Here is a 17,931-nt window from a genome sequence, read left to right as displayed (position 1 = left end):
CCCTGTAAATGTATTTTTCATGCACTGGATTGCTGATCATAGAAATTTCCTCCCTTTGGGGTCAATAATTTTAGTATTATTTTATTTTTTGCTACCTAGAAAAACCTCCTCAGTGCTTTTCCTGATACTAAAATGAGTTACATGACATGGACAAGTTGAGGCATAATACAGGGATCTGATGTTAACATGATGAGTGAGTAAAGGGTCCTTGTTTGTGTGTGTGTGTGTGTGCACCTACGCATTTCACTAAATATGTGCATAGATGATGTAAGCTTTGGTTTCCTGTATGGTATGTCTGTGCATGTGTATCGCATAACACTGCCCTGGATGCTTGACCTTTTTGCTTGGCCTCTGCATGAGTTCACTGTGTACTGTGCTATTAATGTACGCAAGGACACACACAAACACATACACACACACACACACACACACACACATCCCTCACAGCCAAACACTTCCACTCTACATGTCTTAACAGCAACCTAACATTTACCCAAAGGTGGAAAAACATTCGTCGTGACAAGACGATAATCGTCTGTGACACTGCTGTCAGGTTAGTGCTTGCGGTCAAACTGAATACGCCACAATCTGAAAGCCACAGCTCACATCAAAAACAGTCAGGTCAAAAAGTCTCAGACTGCTACCAAAACTGCCATTATTTCATCAGTTAACAAAAAACTAACAGAATATAACACAGATGATCCAAATAATTCAAGAACAAATTGTTTACATAAAATTAGCAATTTATAGCTGTGGGAAACCTTCATATGGAGTTAAAATCTATCCTGTTTACATCCTGTTCAACAGATTATTACATTGTTATATCTACTGAGTTGCAAGTTTACTAGATGCACCAATGACCTTGTACCTAATAAACTGGTAACCCAGTTTACATACGCTTCCAATTAGGCCATTATTCCATTTCCTATTCCTATTGATAATTGCCTAGTCATTTATAATGGCCTAGTACACTCTTGCAATATTGCATTAAAATAGTAAGAATACATATTAAATATTTAAAGATCTTTACTGACACATCAATATACATTTTCATAGAGTCTTATTGTGTTTATTTTTTACAAGATTAACCCTCAAATAAATTACTAAGGAAAAGTCTTATTCTGGTTCAGATTTACATATTTGAAGTATTACACGCATATGACATACACTAAAGAAAAAAATGCTTTTTATGTCAAATTATGAAATGATAAATTGTGATAAATAATTGTGACTCTTCAGTGTTGAGCAGGATAATAATGATTATCATTTAATCCATTATCATACAGCTATAAATAATGTTTAATAAATTAACGTGTTAAACAGAAAAATAAATATTAAGACAGATGACATTTGTGTAGTAAAACTCCAATTTCCCAGTGGAAAGACTGAATAAAGTATAACAGTAGTTATACTTGACAAGCTGTATTTTTGGCTACTTGATTTTTTTTTAATACCTGTATTATATTCAAATGAGAACATTTAAAAGCCATGGTCTGCAATTTCTTGATTTTTTTTTTTTTTTTTTTGTGTGTATGATCACTTTGATGTGAATAAAATAAAATGTGTTATCTACTTATGGTATTTTAATGTCACATTTTTAATATCAATATTATATTGATCTTACATCACATAATCGATTAGCCTCACATGTCTAAAAAACAGTGTTAACTATTGTCTTATTTTTTATTCATTAATCTTTAGTAACTGCTTTATCTGACTGATCTTGACTCAGTTGTTATGCTACTCAATCAAGTAAATAAGATTTTATTTTAGCAAAAATTGATGGAATCTTGCTTGAAAAATATAACTAGATGAAAATATATGATTTACTACATTTTTTGGATATAAAAAGTCTACACACCCCTGTTAAAATGTTTATGCAATTTAGCAACCAACAAAATTCAAGTGAAAAACAAATAGAAATGTCTTCAGGGGAAAGAAGAAAAAGCAAAAAATGTACAATGACCTGGTTACATAAGTGTTTACACCCCTTAACCCCTTAACACTTTGTTAATGAACCCTGTGCGTGTAATATAGCACTTGGTCTATTTGGGTAATGTCAGGGTAGCGCAGAATAGCACAGAACTACAATACCATTAGCTCCTGCACGTCACATGATCCCTAATCACTCTCACATGTCTTGTTATGCAATGTTAGCACCACTATTTAAGTTCCCGTTTTTCTATGTCTCACTGTTGAGCTTTGTTATTGTTGAATGTTCTTGTGTATAGCCTGTATGTATCTTGTGTCGCATCCATATTTCATGTTAATGGTTCTTGTTTTCACTGTTTTGTTTGATTTGGCTTTATTTTCCACAATAAATTACTGCACTTGTATCCACCTCCACTACCAATTCCAGGTTTGACAGGTAAGAGTCTACCAACTTAGTACATGGTTGCTTTGGATCACTGTCATGCTGAAAGGTAAAAACTTCAGCTGTCTAAAAGAGGCCTGCAGGTTAGAGCCCCAGTCCCAGCTGAAGAGAAGCAGCCCTATAGCATGATGCTGCCACCACCATGCTTCACTGTGGGTATTGTGTTCTTTTGGGTGATAAGCTGTCATGTTTTTGTGCCAAACATCTTTTAGAATTAAGCTCAAATAGTTCTATTTTGGTCTGATCTGACTATAACACATTTTACCATATGTTTTGGGTTTTTTTTAGGCAGGTTTCGATTTTTTTGTTGTTGTTTTATTGTGAGAAAGGGCTTCCATCCAGCCTCCCTACCTCATAGTCCAGATGTGAAGAAAACAAGAGACTGTTGTCACATGCAGAGAGAGACCACTATTTGCCAGATAGTCCTGCAGCTCCTTTAATGTTCCTGTAGGTCTCTTGGCAGCCTTCCTGATATGTTTTCTTCTTGTGCTTTTATCTATTTTGGTAGGACATCCTGTTCTTGGTAATGTCATTGTGGTGCACCATTTTCTCCACTTGTTGATGACGGCCTTCACAGTGTTCCACAGTACATCTAATGTTTTGGAAATTATTTTGTACCCCTCTTCTGAATGAAACCTTTCAACAATGAGATCCTGTACATGCTTTGTAAGCTCTTTGTTGTCCATGATTTCCGCAGTTGGATAAAACTAAGATAATGTCAAGAAAATCCTACAGGAACAGCTGATTTTTTATTTTGGGATTAATTAGAATATGAGAGATTGTCACATGCAGGGAGTGACCAGTACTTGCCAGATTTTCCTGCAGCTCCTTTCATGTTGCAGTAGGTCTCTTGGCAGTGAGTTTCAAAAATGAGACCCTGTACATGCTTTCTAAGCTCTTTGTGGACCATGGCTTCAGCAGTCAGTTGAAACTGAGAAGATGTCAAGAAAATCGTACAGAAACAGCTGATCTTTATTTGGGGTTAATCAGAATCACTTCACTAATGACAGGTGTATGAGTATGCCCCATTATAAAAGGGTGTGCACACTTATGCAGCTAGATTATTGCATTTTTCCCCCTTTTTTCCCCTAAAATAGTTCTATTTGTTTTTCTCTTGAATTTCATTGGTTGCTATATCACATTAAAGGTGGATAAACTCTAATACCACTCACCTTTGTTTAATTTTTAACATCATATAAACCTGCAGTTTTATCTGGGGTGTGTTGACTTTTTATATCCACTGTATAATTATATTGCTTGGGAGAATATTCCAGATGACTACTACAAATACAATAATTTCACAATAATAATAATAATAATAATAATAATAGTAATAATAATAAATTATATCTGTTGTGGTATGTTTTCACCCTCATCTGGTGCGTGATAAGAATGATAAGACTGTCTTCACCAAAGAGAATATATGCAATCCTCTCTAAAATTTATTTAAAAAAAATAAAATAAAATTAAAAAAAAAAAAAAAGAGAGAGAGAAAGTTTATCTCACGAGAACACACCCACTTCTTAGAACCACCAATAGGGGTAGCATGGAGGTCTATATGTGTTGGCTAGCATTGGAAAACCATTGTGTTCACATTAGAAAGTTAGATCGCTGTAGGAATTTGCATAACTAAAATGTTAATATGAGAGAAAGCAGACTTAACACAGCTGAAATGCTCGTCTGATGCCGTAGCAAAAGCTTCCATTAGTTTTAGACCTAATTAGAGTGACACTTAACAGGCTAATTTTCTCCAGACACTTAAAGCACTCTGCAGGTTTTTGGTTGCACTTAAGAGCACACACACACACACACACACACACACAGAGGTTGGTGTGTAATTGAAGTTGCATTTCTTAATGGGAATCTAAATGTAGGAGCACATTTACAACAGGAAGGCTTTCCACAGCACACACACAATCATAATGTATATACAGCACAAGCACACAAACATACACAACTGCCACACATGATGCACTTCCACTTTATCCTGTCTTCTTCCTTCTTTCAATCCAGGAAGTGAAAGGAAGAGAAATGCTAAGCATGCAGCAATCACGCTCACACCCATACCCACACACACACACACACACACACGCACACACACACACACACACACACACACACACACACACACACAGAGTGTTTTCTACATTTATTTTGCATGTGAGGTATTTTACACAATCTTTTTTTTTTGTAAATCACCTGTGCCAGATCCACTTTTTGCACAAGTTATCCCTTTACACACAGGGACACTTAGTAAATCAAGTCTATAATGTTTAACATGTCATTTTTCATGTGTTTGTGTGTGTGCAGCAGTCCAAATATTTGAATATTATTCATATAATGCTTTGAAAATTTTGAATAGTTTCTCCCTAACCCATCCTTAGACACTACACAATAGTGATACAAAAGTTCAAAATTCAGTCAGAAAGATAGAAAGAGAGAAAAGAGAAGGAGAATGGGCTGTTTTGGCCGCAGGGGAGCAAGCATCAGTGCTATTCCAATTACAGGAGACAATGAGAGAGCAGAGGCGTGCTGGGATCGTGTGTGTGTGTGTGTGTGCGTGTGCGTGTCTGTGTGCATGTCTGGGCAGTGGGGTGTGTGAGAGTATGAGAGGGTGTAAGTGTCATTCTGTGTGTGTGAGAGAGAAATGAGGTTCAGAGATGAGAAGGGTCGTCTCCCTCGGTCTGCTCTGTAATTGTGATAGATCTTGTGCGTGTGTGTGTGTGTGTGTGTGTGTGTGTGTGTATGCGTGTGTGTGTGTTCATTGAGGCCTGGGTCACACTGCTCGCTCGCCCTCCATAATTAGGATGTGACAGGCTGCAAGTCACTGCACTCCGTGGAGGAGTGCGTGTGTAGCTATAACATACACGTATTGTGAGTGAGTGAGTGTGTGTGTGTGTGTGTGTTGGGGGGGGGAGGGGGGGGGGTTGAGTGAGAGAGAGAGAGAGAGCACTGAGAGCAATTTAATTGAATTAGATAGATAGATAGATAGATAGATAGATAGAATGGATGTAACACAATGCCACTATCAGTATCCATATCTGTACCCATTTAGTGCTCTAAATATCCATATCTGTATTCAGATTTAACCCAGATTTTAGTGGGTGTGTCTCAAACCTTTTTCCCTTGTTTTCCTTTTATTTAATTAAATATGAACCCCACCACTATGCCCCGCCCCCCAAAAAACACACAGAAAATGTGGTCTTTACCCCAAAAGCTTCAACTAGCTTGTTGAAGAGGTGTGCTCACATGAAAGTATAAACCTCCCACAACTTGCTTGTTGTGTCACATTGGATCCCAGTCCCAAAGCACACCTCTAAAGTCAACTAGCTGCTCTATGAAAATTAAAAAAAAAAAAAAACAAGTGTGCCTCCTATTCCTATCTGCATTTGTATCTTATTAGAACACATTATCTGTTAATTCCAAATAATGTAATTGTGTGTGGTTACAAATCTAATTAATAGATAGATAGATAGATAGATAGATAGATATGGAGCATTATTGTTAATTACCACTTTGTCTCATGTTCCATCAATAATGTTGTAATAAAAGCTACAAGCCTTAATCCCACCCCTCACCCTAACATTAACCACTCATAACTTTACACACCAGCTGGTTTACGATGATTTTGCAATGGTGTTGGGTGAGCGTCCATTAATCTCCATCCACATTTATGTGTGTCTGTGAGTGTGTGTGTACTGATGTGCTGCAGTTGAATACAGGTTATAAAACAGGCCTGATAAAACAGTGATGGGCTAACACACGCTCTAACGATTCTCCGTCTGTCACTGGGGACATCGAGGGAGAAATAGATGAGTGAGAGAGATAGCAAGAGACAGGCAAAGAGAGACAGAGACAATAGGGACACAGAAATGCACATGCACATCAGCAATATGAGATGGCAGGACAGAGAGAGATAGAGACATGAGAAAAAGATCAGTTCAATATACATATATATATAAAGAGTTGAAATGGAGCTTGAATATAAGCTGTTGACATGGGAACATGAACACACGTTACATTCAACATTTAAATGATGAAAAATCTAAGAATATGTTCACTATTGCCAAGAAAAGGTAGGCAAAAAGCTGGATAAAAACTGACAGTAATAATTTACAAATTTGAGGCTAACAAATTTGTCAAATTCCAACTTGTGAAATCGTAAATTGTAGGCTTTATATAAACAAATTTCATTAAAAAAAAAACATCTCAGCAGAGAGAGGCCGTTGTGAGAAATCTTCTGTTAAACACCTCCTGCCATCTTCATATGACATTTTCATATTCCAAAAAACATGATAACAGAGAGATTCTGTGTGTGTGTGTGTGTGTGTTATTTTGCTCATTAGCGCTATACAGATGACAGGAAACAGACTCACTCAGTTTCCTGTGAAAGCTGAAAAAAGGGAAGAGAGTGAGAGTTTCCAACATTGCAATAAAATATAACCACACACTCACACACACACACACACACACACACACACACACACAAACACACAAATAAATCTTACTTTTCTCAGTATTGAAAGGCTTTGATGAAGTTAACTGTAATAACCCTGTGGGGGACACACTGCCATACACACATACACACATACACACACACACACACACACACACACACACACACACATGGCTCAAGTTAGGTCAGCTGACTTTAATCAGATCACAGACCGCCCTTAACCGTCCAATAACCTCAGATCCACACAGCTGACAAAACACACACACACACACACACACACACACATACTATGGAGTTAATTTCCTGTCTGTAGTTTTCATACATGAAAAATGCAGAAAAATGTGACATTTATGAATTATTTACACATTGCAAAGCTCAGGGGCACGGTCAGTTAAGTACTACAGAGAGCTGAAGGGGCATGGTTAGGTGAGTGTTATAGAGAGCTGAAGGGGCGTGGTTAGGTGAGTGTTATAGAGAGCTGAAGGGGCGTGGTTAGGTGAGTGCTACAGAGAGCTGAAGGGGCGTGGTTAGATGAGTGCTACAGAGAGCTGAAGGAGCGTGGTTAGGTGAGTGTTATAGGGAGCTGAAGGGGCGTGGTTAGGTGAGTGTTATAGGGAGCTGAAGGGGTGTGGTTAGGTGAGTGCTACAGAGAGCTGAAGGGGCGTGTTTAGGTGAGTGTTACAGAGAGCTGAAGGGGCGTGGTTAGGTGAGTGTTATAGAGAGCTGAAGGAGCGTGGTTAGGTGAGTGTTATAGAGAGCTGAAGGGGCGTGGTTAGGTGAGTGTTATAGGGAGCTGAAGGGGCGTGGTTAGGTGAGTGTTATAGAGAGCTGAAGGAGCATGGTTAGGTGAGTGTTATAGAGAGCTGAAGGGGCGTGGTTAGGTGAGTGTTATAGGGAGCTGAAGGGGCGTGGTTAGGTGAGTGTTATAGGGAGCTGAAGGGGTGTGGTTAGGTGAGTGCTACAGAGAGCTGAAGGGGCGTGGTTAGGTGAGTGCTACAGAGAGCTGAAGGGGCGTGGTTAGGTGAGTGTTATAGGGAGCTGAAGGGGTGTGGTTAGGTGAGTGCTACAGAGAGCTGAATGGGCGTGGTTAGGTGAGTGTTATAGGGAGCTGAAGGGGTGTGGTTAGGTGAGTGCTACAGAGAGCTGAAGGGGCGTGGTTAGGTGAGTGTTATAGGGAGCTGAAGGGGTGTGGTTAGGTGAGTGCTACAGAGAGCTGAAGGGGCGTGGTTAGGTGAGTGCTACAGAGAACTGAAGGGGCTGATTTTTTTCTGATTTTTAAAACCATGCCTGATTAAAACACACACACTTGTGTACTCACTCAACACAGTGAAACAATGACATCCCTCCATGTCCCCTCTTTGCTCTCTTCCATTACTCCTCTCTTTTTTGTTGCTTTGTTTTGTTATACGTGATTGTGTGTGTGTGTGTGTGTGTGTGTGTGTGTGTGTGTGTGTGTGTGTGTGTGCAGGACCCCTCATAACCTGAAATGGAACAGCTAATGTTGGCTTGCTAATTAGTTTTTTGCAACTCCGTGCAACAAGCAGCATTAAGAAAATAGTGAATAAGCTTGTGTACTTTTTTGCCAGGTAAATTTTGAGTTCCTTACTGACGCATTAAATTTGGTAAAGTTGTGTAACAGCAGTCACAAGCTAATAAAGCATTATCAGTGAAATGCCAAGACATGAAAAGTGACAAGGAGGCAGAAACAGAGAGTTTTTTGTTCTAAATCCATGTCTGTTCCTCCGAACTGACATTTTTGATCAATTTAGATGGCATTTCCTAAAGCGCTTAATAAAGAGGAGTGACCTGAACTGAATGCAGAAAAGAAGAGCTAGAGAGAGAGACAAGGGACAGACAGACGCAGATGGAAAGGGTGAGAGACATAAAGAAAGAATAGCAGCCTCTCTCTCTCTCTGTTTCTCTCTCTGTCGCAGACAGTCATACATTCAGGCTGACTTTAATCATCCCTATTCAGCTCTGTGTGAAAAGAGACAGTGTCCACCAACCCGCACTAAAACAATGCAGCACACACACACACACACACACACACACACACACACACACATTAAAAATCCTGCATCCACATTACAATTGTTGATTTCCCATGGCCAAAGCACATGACCGGCAGTCTACCCACTCTCTCCCTCTCTCTCTCTTTCACACACATACACACACACACATGCACGCACACAAGCACACTAAGACCTTGAATATTAGTGGACTTAGTGGCATGTGTGGCTGCCGTATGTGTGCATGAGTATGTGTTTGTGTGTGTGTGTGTTGTGTGTGTCTTCATATGTGTGTGACTGTGTGTTTGTGTGCTCTCACATTGTTCCCATGCCATGGCTTCCTACAGAACAATCTGGCATTCTCAGAGCTTGCTTACACCACCCAGGGGGAGGGACCCTAGAGAACTACACACATACACAGACACACTCACACACAGGCCCCATCCTACTAAGAGAAGATAATTACAATGATCAGCTCAGCCAACATGAGTTCACCAGAGAGAGAGAGAGAGAGAGAGAGAGAGAGGGATGAAGAAGGACTAGAAAGGAATGGAGAGAAGGGAGGTAATTAAAATAAAATTGGTATCATTTGTTTAAAAAAGTAGAAAGCTGCTGCTTTAAGCACACACACACACACATACATACGCACTGGTTATCACTGAATATATGACACACAGTGCAGGCTCTGATCAAATTATTCCTTATAACAGAATCAACCATTGTTGCAAACTCAACACAGCAGTTTAGCACACACTGAAACTCAATAAACATGCTGCACGATTGCACAAAATACCAGCTAGACATCTTTGGGAAGCTTTTGAACGTGAGCTACATAAAGCATTCTGGAAATGTCTAATGCGGTCCAAATCACCCCTAAATTATCACTTCACACACAAGCATTTGTTGTGATTGATCAGATTCCGTATTAACAGTGTGGTATTAGACTTCAGAATATTCTTTCCACATAAGAACAACAACAGTAAGAATAACAACAATCACGCTATACAAAATTCCCAAATTATTTGCTTGAGCTTTGGAATATGACTAAATGGATTCAGACGTTGTTGTATCTGTACTACGTCTGAGAAATATGATGATACAATATTGATATCGTGAGAAATTGTGCCACAAAATATGCTTTTCTGAGATATAACAGTCTTTCTAAGAAAATAAGAACAATTAGGGTATTTGATTTTTTAATTTCCTTTTCTGTTTTTATATACAAGGATATTCAAAGACACCTTTGTGGAGATAATTCGGAATAATATTTTCCTTCAGTTTTCATCAGCTTGTGTGTTCTTAAATGGTCGATTAATACCATGATATTTTTAGACAAGATTAGACAGTGCAAATTTCAACCTGTATCACTCCTACATAGCTGAAATATTAGAAAGACTGTTGATAATCCAGTGGATTGGAAAGGAACTAACACTATGCACCACCCACACATACACACACATACACACACAAATGGATGCAAAGCCACTCAGCCAGATAATTACAGCTGTGTCCTGCTCCATGGCGAGGCTAAAACACACACTCGGAGCTGTCGTCGCTAACAACACTCATTAAAACCAACAACTCCGGGGTCAAAGGAAAGGTCGTAGGATGCTAAGAACAGCAGACCGCCACTCCAGCGCCTCTTCAGCATTATCGCAATCCTGCCGCTCTTTCTCACTCTTTGTGTGTGTATGTGTGTAAACGCAGGTGCGTGGGCGAGATTATGCGCCCTTCATGACCACTTCCCACTCGGTCTCGCTTGGCTGTTGTTGGAGTCCAGCCGGTAAAAAAAAAAATAACTAATTTTGTTTTTTTTTCCTGTACAAGACTCAGTCTGAAGGGAAGGAAGCAGGAGAGAAAGAGCGAGAAATGAAGGAGGAGGAAGAAAGAGGGTTTTGATATGCAGCGGTAAAAGCAGCCAGTCTGCTTAAAGATGTCTAAACCTTGCTAGCTAAGTGTGATTTCCTCACAAAGTCGACGTCAGTCTTTGATCAAGTTGCTGTAGAGTTACATGGCATAATAAAATGGACACAAGTCTAATCACTTGTACAGATAGCCGCTGTTGAAAGGTCTATGATGCACTTGCTCTGTCAGAACAAAACAGAGAATAGCGCTAACACACACTGTACAAATGACATCTGACAAAACTTTAAAATGTCCGATTGACCTAATAAAAATATGGGGAAATTAGCCAACAGAACACAAATCACTGAATTATTCAGCGATTGTTTCAGCAATGACCAAACAGAGATCAAACGAGTAAAGAGACATCGATTAGGTTCCTGTTTAAATGAGGCTCCTGTTTAAATTACCTCAGGTGATAAGACTACAGAGACGGATGGGTATTATAATGATGATCAAAGTAATTACACATTTCCCGTCATGAATTTATTCTTTGATAAAGTGCCACTAATGTGTTGTTTTCCTATAAATACATTATGTTAGAAATATTATGTAGATGTGGATGGGACGTTTGCATGCTTTAGATAATTCCAACTGAGATAATGTAGAGATGACATCGGAGTTATTAAAGCCTCTTAAACAAGTTTATGATGTAAATATAATGACTTCTATCCATCTACAAATTACATTAAACTTGGAATGACTGCTGGAATGGCTGCTGGAACGGTAAGCTATGAATAAAGGTCAGTATAAAGATAGAGATAGCTTTCACAATTTCATAAATGCCGTATTTATAATTTATATATCTTGTTTATTACTTAGTAAATGTAAATGATATCAATAAATAGCTGTTGCTTTTAGACAATCAGTGTGGTGCCGTCTTTCAGTGGAATGGACTGAAATCTTTAAATGCAATTTTTCACTTTTGGGCTTAACCAGATTTTAAAACTTTTTGTTGAAACACATGCAAAAGAGAAAAAAATAAGTTCAGGAATGCTGGAAGTTTTCAGAGCTATATATATATAGAAGAAAATGTCAAAATTTCACAATGGGAAATTCACCCAGACTGCCACAGGTTTAATTAGTTTTCAGTCCGCCCTGCATATCAGTTGGCTGCCATTACAACTGTTGTTATGGTTACGGCTCATAGAGTATCTTGTTCTTGTCTTTTTCAGTTATAACATTAGTGTGTACTTTAGCAAATCAGTCATTCATTGCTCTGGCTTAATAGCAAACCAATAAATACTGGCCTAAACATTATCTTTGTGTATACATTTTTCATATGAATATAACACATATTGTTGGAGAGGCCACCCACACACGTCTCTGCGAATGAGCTGTTACTATCAAAGTATTACAAAGTATTAGGAAGGGCACATAATAAAATACATACCTATAATTTGCCTCACAGCCAACACTGTCATATTCTTGCAGTTACAGAAAATTAATCAACACCTTCTGACCAATTAGATTCAGGAATTCAACAGTGTGGTCACATGATCACATTATTGTACTAATATTGTGGCATAAGTGAATATTCAAAGTGTGTGGAGTTATACTGGCTGTAGCAGTCATTTTAATGGGCAGGTTAATCACCCTGCAGATGCTGCTTTTCTTTTTTTCCTTCCTAATGATCTCCTAATGGGGGGGGGTTGGGTTGGGTCACAGTGGCCTAGTGGTTAGCACACTTGCCTCGCACCTCCAGGGGCTGGGGGCTTGATTCCTGCCTCCGCCCTGTGTGCGTGGAGCTTTCACGCTCTCCCTGTGCTTCAGGGGTTTCCTTCAGGTACCCCGGTTTCCTCCCCCAGTCCAAAGACATGCACTGTAGGCTGACTGGCATCTCCAAATTGTCCGTAGTGTGTGAATGGGTGCATGACTGTGTGTGCGACTGTGCCCTGAGATGGGTTGGCACCCCATCCAGGGTGTCCCCTGCCTTGTGCCCAGAGTTCCCTGGAATAGGCTCCAGGCTCCCCGCGATCCTGTGTAGGATAAGTGGTACAGAAAATAGATGGATGAACCTCCTAATGCAATAATATATAGCTGATGTAAATCATGACATCTAAATTTTAAAAGGCTTCCAAACATCCTGTTTTTACTATAGTTTTAGAAAATGGCTAGATTTTTTGCAGGTGTTTTTTGGCCTGTCATTTGTGTCCTCAGCACTTCTCAAAACAAAGTTATACTGAAACCAGCAAATATTAACAGCTGGTTAAATAATCAGTCGTGGCAAAGACGGCAACTCATAATCCACTTGTGGGTGAAAATTGGTCTTGATAAACGTTTTCTATGCATAATGCGTCATTGGCAAGTTTTGAGCGAGACAGCATGTGCAGCCATGACTCACTCACCCAAATCATTCGTTTTATACACTGAGTCATAGTTTATTTATTAATTAATAATTGAATATTTGTTACATACTATTAATTCAGCATTATAACTTTCATTCACATCTTAGATTTTCAGTTTTGTTTCTCCCCTTTTTCTTCTGTAGACTTGCCTCGCTTCAGGTACGTGCACGAGGTCATGTGGTACAACGTTAATGCTTCATGATCACAGTGAATAATAGCACTTTATTTTATACAATGGTTGTCTGATCGTAAATGCCACAGAATTGAACTGAATCAAACAGCACTGAGAGTCAAGACCCTGACTTTACCTTCGTACACGTCTATTTGTTGTCATGGTTGCATGGAACTGATTATATCTACTTTATGAGCGAAAATTTCAGACACCTGCCATCGAATCACAAATGAGTACTTTCAGAAAGAGAGAGACAGAAATATAGACAGAGGGGTATATACCATAGACAAGTGAAGCAGTCAGCATTGAGCTACGCTGCTAATGAAATTAGCTTCCCGCATGGCTCACTGCTAATTCAATAAAGGCAACAACTTGTCATTGTTATTTAAAGTAATTTTCAATGTAATCAAGTGGTTTTAATAAGCACGCTGCCTCTCATTACAGACTCACTGAACCTGTGTGTGTTGCGTGTGTGTGTGTGTGTGTATTTATATATGTGCTCAGGAGCCAGTAAATCATTTTCTGACTGAGTGTGTGTAGGAGGCCGTGAACTTTGCGTTATTCTCTTTCTGAGAAGACCGAGGGAAACATTTACTCGCCCTCATTCCCCATCTCTTCATATTACTGTCAGATTCAGATGAAGACGTATTAGTTAGATGTGTAAAATGACACACACTTCCTTGTGTTGCTGTAGCAGTGGGGACTGATTGTTCTCACGAGCACAGTAAGGACTGGTCCTCAAATTTACATGCAGCTGTTTTATTGTACTGGAGAGAAATCTTGGCAAAAATGAAACTGCATTCTCTCACAGACACACAGACCTCACAATTCACACACACACAAACACACAAGAAAATAATCATTTCTTTTTGGCAAAAAAAACCTATATGCTTCAATACACTTCCCTTATGAGGACTAGAATTTTTAGACATCTTTAGTCACAACAAGGTTAGAATCAGCATGAGGTCCCGGAAAATAGACGAAGACACACACTCATTCCTCACCAGTCACTCACTCACACATACACACATACACACACACACACTGAATCACTGCTTGTGGGTCTAAATAAATATGTAGCTCCTAAATACTGTTCCCTATATACTTCAGTACTTTTTGTCCCCATAATATCTTTTGCCCATGTGAGATTAGAATGAGGATGATGCGCCCTTAAGTAGATGAACACACATACACACACATTGTACATTCTACCTAAATTATTCATTATAACAGCATTAACTATAGTTGTAAACTCAACACAGTCACTTAACAACCACAAACATTCTGCAAATATGAAGTTTACACAAATAGCAGGTCAGAGAACGAGGATGCAATGGAAGCTTTTTGCCAATAGATATACAAGCTCTGGAAATTTCCGACACGGTGCAGGTCGCCCTAAATCACAAACAAGTCCTCATTACGATCAGTCGTACTCCTCAATAAGCTAAAATCTTCTGAAGATTATTTTACTAATACCAGCAATGTCTGAGAGATGTAAGTACATTACACTTGTCTATAATGACACAACAAACCCTGCGATAAAAATCCCCAAATGAGATGTGGTGGATTCATTGCCATTTTATCTCCTTTTACTTTACAAATTAATGAATAAAACTGTTTGTTTCCAAAGCTAATTTAGTCCGAAATAAAAGGATGACAGAAGGAGAAAAGAGTGTGAAAGAAAGGTGAGATAATGAGATGGTTAATCAGATGCAGGAAGCACACACAATAATACACACGCGCAGAGGGGTTTGGGCTCATTAGCTGAAAGTGGTCTGGGTCTTCTGGTGGCTTCATTAGCTGTTAAGGCTGCCACTGAGCGCCGTTAGAAAGGGGAGGGGGGAGAAAAGAGCGAGGGATGGAGGACAGAGGATGGAGGGAGAAGAAGGAGAGGCAGACGAGCTTAAGCTGGTCTTTATTAAGAGCTGAAGCTCCACTAGCGGCTCAGCCAAAACTAATCTAAAGCCTCCACACTCTAATAAAGCAGAGCTAGACAAATAGCTCTCCATTGCTCCCTCTATCCCTCCCTCTGCTCATACCTCGATCTTTCTTTGAGGCAGTAAAGTGTATGTGTTTGTGTATGTGTGTGTGTGCAAGAAAACAAGAGAGAAAAAAAGGGAGGAATTGTGTTTTCAAGCAATAGTCATATGTATGCATATGTATACACTTTATGTAAACATGTGCGTGCATAGCAAAGACATATGGAGATTGGAGAGTTTGTTCATAAAACTGTAAATGTTTATATAAATCTGTGTGTGTGTGTGTGTGTTACAAAAACAGAAGAGAGACAAAAAATTTTGAATGTAAATGGTTATGTGTATGTGTGCTTGTGTTGTTATGTTGTTTGAATGTGTATGTATCATGTGTGTTGAATGCAGTGCAGCACTCTGACCTGGTTGTCAGGACAAATAATTTAACCTAAAAAAAAAAATAAAAAAAAAAAGAAAAACTTCATAGATAGCTCAGCATGTCGTCTTTCTACCCTTGATCTATTTTCATAATTCATCCAGGAATACTGCAGCGTCCCAGTTTACGGAACGAGCTCCCGTCAACCCGCGATCTCTCTCTCTCACACACACATATATCATTATATATATATATATATATATATATATATATATATATATATATATATATATATATATATATTGGTGTGTGTGTGTGTGTGTGTAATGTAGATATACACAGTACGTATAGGGTTGAACTGACACCTGCAGTGTGTGGATTATTGTTAAAGTTCTGAATGAACTTTCATGGGATTTATAAATCCGGCTGAACACAGGTCATCACTGGACGAGTTACTCCAATCCTGTAGGCGTTAATTCAACATGACTGGAGTGAAGTGAACACTTTAGGTGTTAATTTTATACCCAGTATTCTAGCTGTTAATTCAGAGCGACCCGTGTTAACTTGATACTGTAGGTGTTAGCTGAACACTGGGGATTTTAGGTTCATTCTGAAATGATTCACAATGATGCTAATTCCAAGATTAGCAGTTATGAGCTAAAGTTGGTTTATTTCCTGGGTTATTCCTAAAAAATGATGTTCTGCTATAATAAATCATGGTTAAATTGTGTCAGTGGCATAACATTTTATTTATTTCATCTCCTCTGTTCACATGAAGCTGAAATATTCTCCTGTATGATTCAGAAGTATGAGTTATGAAGTATATTTATCCTGTGTGGTGTAGCCTATTAGCCTACTTTGTGAACTATCCATTTTAAATAGAGTGTGTGTGTGTGTGTGTGTGTGTGTGTGTTGCTGTATATGTTGTTTACAGTGCGTGTACATAGCCCTATAGTCTCTCCTGTAAGGTTAGTATTGATGTTTAGCTAAAGCTAACCGCTGAACTGGATAAAACCCGTTTATCGGGAGCAGAACATCTGGCTCGCGCGCTCCTCCTCTTCCTCAGCGTGTCCGCTACGCGATGCTGCTGCAGCACCACGTCGATGCCAAGACAGCTGCCCCAGTGCAACCGGGTGACATTAAAAGTTCCCCCATATCAGGAGGAGGAGAGAGGGGTGGCACATAACGGGTTAAACTCAACCCCGGGTTTCGGATACACAATCCTACACGCTCAGTGACATGACAGCACGCGCGAGCCAAAGTGCAGAAAAGTCGGATGCCTTTCAAGAGGATGCAGTGTAGAGATCCAACGGGGCAAAAGTCGAGGGAAAAGTCGGATGCACTCTTCTATTTCGGGGGGGTTTTAAAAATAGACTCGCGGCAAATCATCGCCCTCGTTTGTGCTCGCGCGCGCGTGAGGAAGGAAAACCCACATCTGCGCGAGCCAAAAGCTCAAAAGAGCGAAAACACCGGAGCTGCAGAAAAGCAACAAAAAAATAAATAAATATATTTACATATATCGCCGCTTACCTTAACACGTTCCAGCTCTTCAGAGGGTCCAGGTCCGAGATTATAGAAACCATGGCTGAGTGAAAAACACTAGCGGAGAGAGAGATAGAGAGAGAGAGAAAGAGAGAGAGAGAGAGCTCGGAGGAAGGGAGGGAGAAATGTAGCGGCGAGAGGGTGATCTGGTCCGGTACTCCGCGTGCGGGCGACGGAGAGAGTGAACGAGCTTCAGTACAGCCCGATAAGAGCTGAGACACAGCCAGAGCCCTCCCTCCCTCTCTCTCTCTCTCTCTCCCTCTCCCTCTCTCTCTCTCTCTCTCGCTGCCCTACATATTCAAATATAACATTTTCCACAGAAATCTCATTTTAGATCTGATCTAGATCCCCTGTGCTTTATTTTTAAATTATAAATATATATATATATATATATATATATATATATATATATATATATATATATATATATATAAATTAAAACTTAATCAAGTTAACCATACTTGCTTTAAAACTGTTATAAGTAACCAAAATGGCTGTCCTAAAAAGCTAAATCGGATCAGGTGTCACCGAGAAGGCGACATTTACCAAAATTCAAGGGAATGTTTCACCGTCTCCTAGATGCTTTCACACGTACACTATGCACAAAATGCAATCTTCACTTTTAGTGCACATGTCACTTTGTGTTAGCTGGAGATTGACAGGTGATCAGTAATTTCCATTGCAAATGGTCCATTCCGCGAATAAGCAAGCAGGGTGGAGGAGGAGAAACCTACCATCACGGTAGATGAACGTTTGACCGCGTAGGCCATGAGCAACCATAG

The 17,931-nt window shown here is 39.5% G+C and overlaps 1 protein-coding gene across 1 annotated transcript in view; it reads right to left on the bottom strand.

Moving 5' to 3' along the window:
- celf2 (cugbp, Elav-like family member 2) overlaps positions 1–17,360 on the bottom strand; it is a 154,140-nt gene extending 136,780 nt beyond the window's left edge. Inside the window, exon 1 of the mRNA XM_026923110.3 lies at positions 17,138–17,360. Within this exon, the coding sequence (XP_026778911.1) occupies positions 17,138–17,190 (53 nt within the window). The 5' untranslated portion in view covers positions 17,191–17,360. The remainder of the gene's footprint in view (positions 1–17,137) is intronic.
- Positions 17,361–17,931: the final 571 nt, after the last annotated feature.

The sequence above is a fragment of the Pangasianodon hypophthalmus genome, chromosome 18 (genome assembly GCF_027358585.1).
Source record: "Pangasianodon hypophthalmus isolate fPanHyp1 chromosome 18, fPanHyp1.pri, whole genome shotgun sequence".
NCBI classification, from domain to species: Eukaryota; Metazoa; Chordata; class Actinopteri; order Siluriformes; family Pangasiidae; genus Pangasianodon; species Pangasianodon hypophthalmus.
Note: the sequence above shows the minus strand (reverse complement) of the source record. Positions and strands in the feature narration are given on the sequence as shown.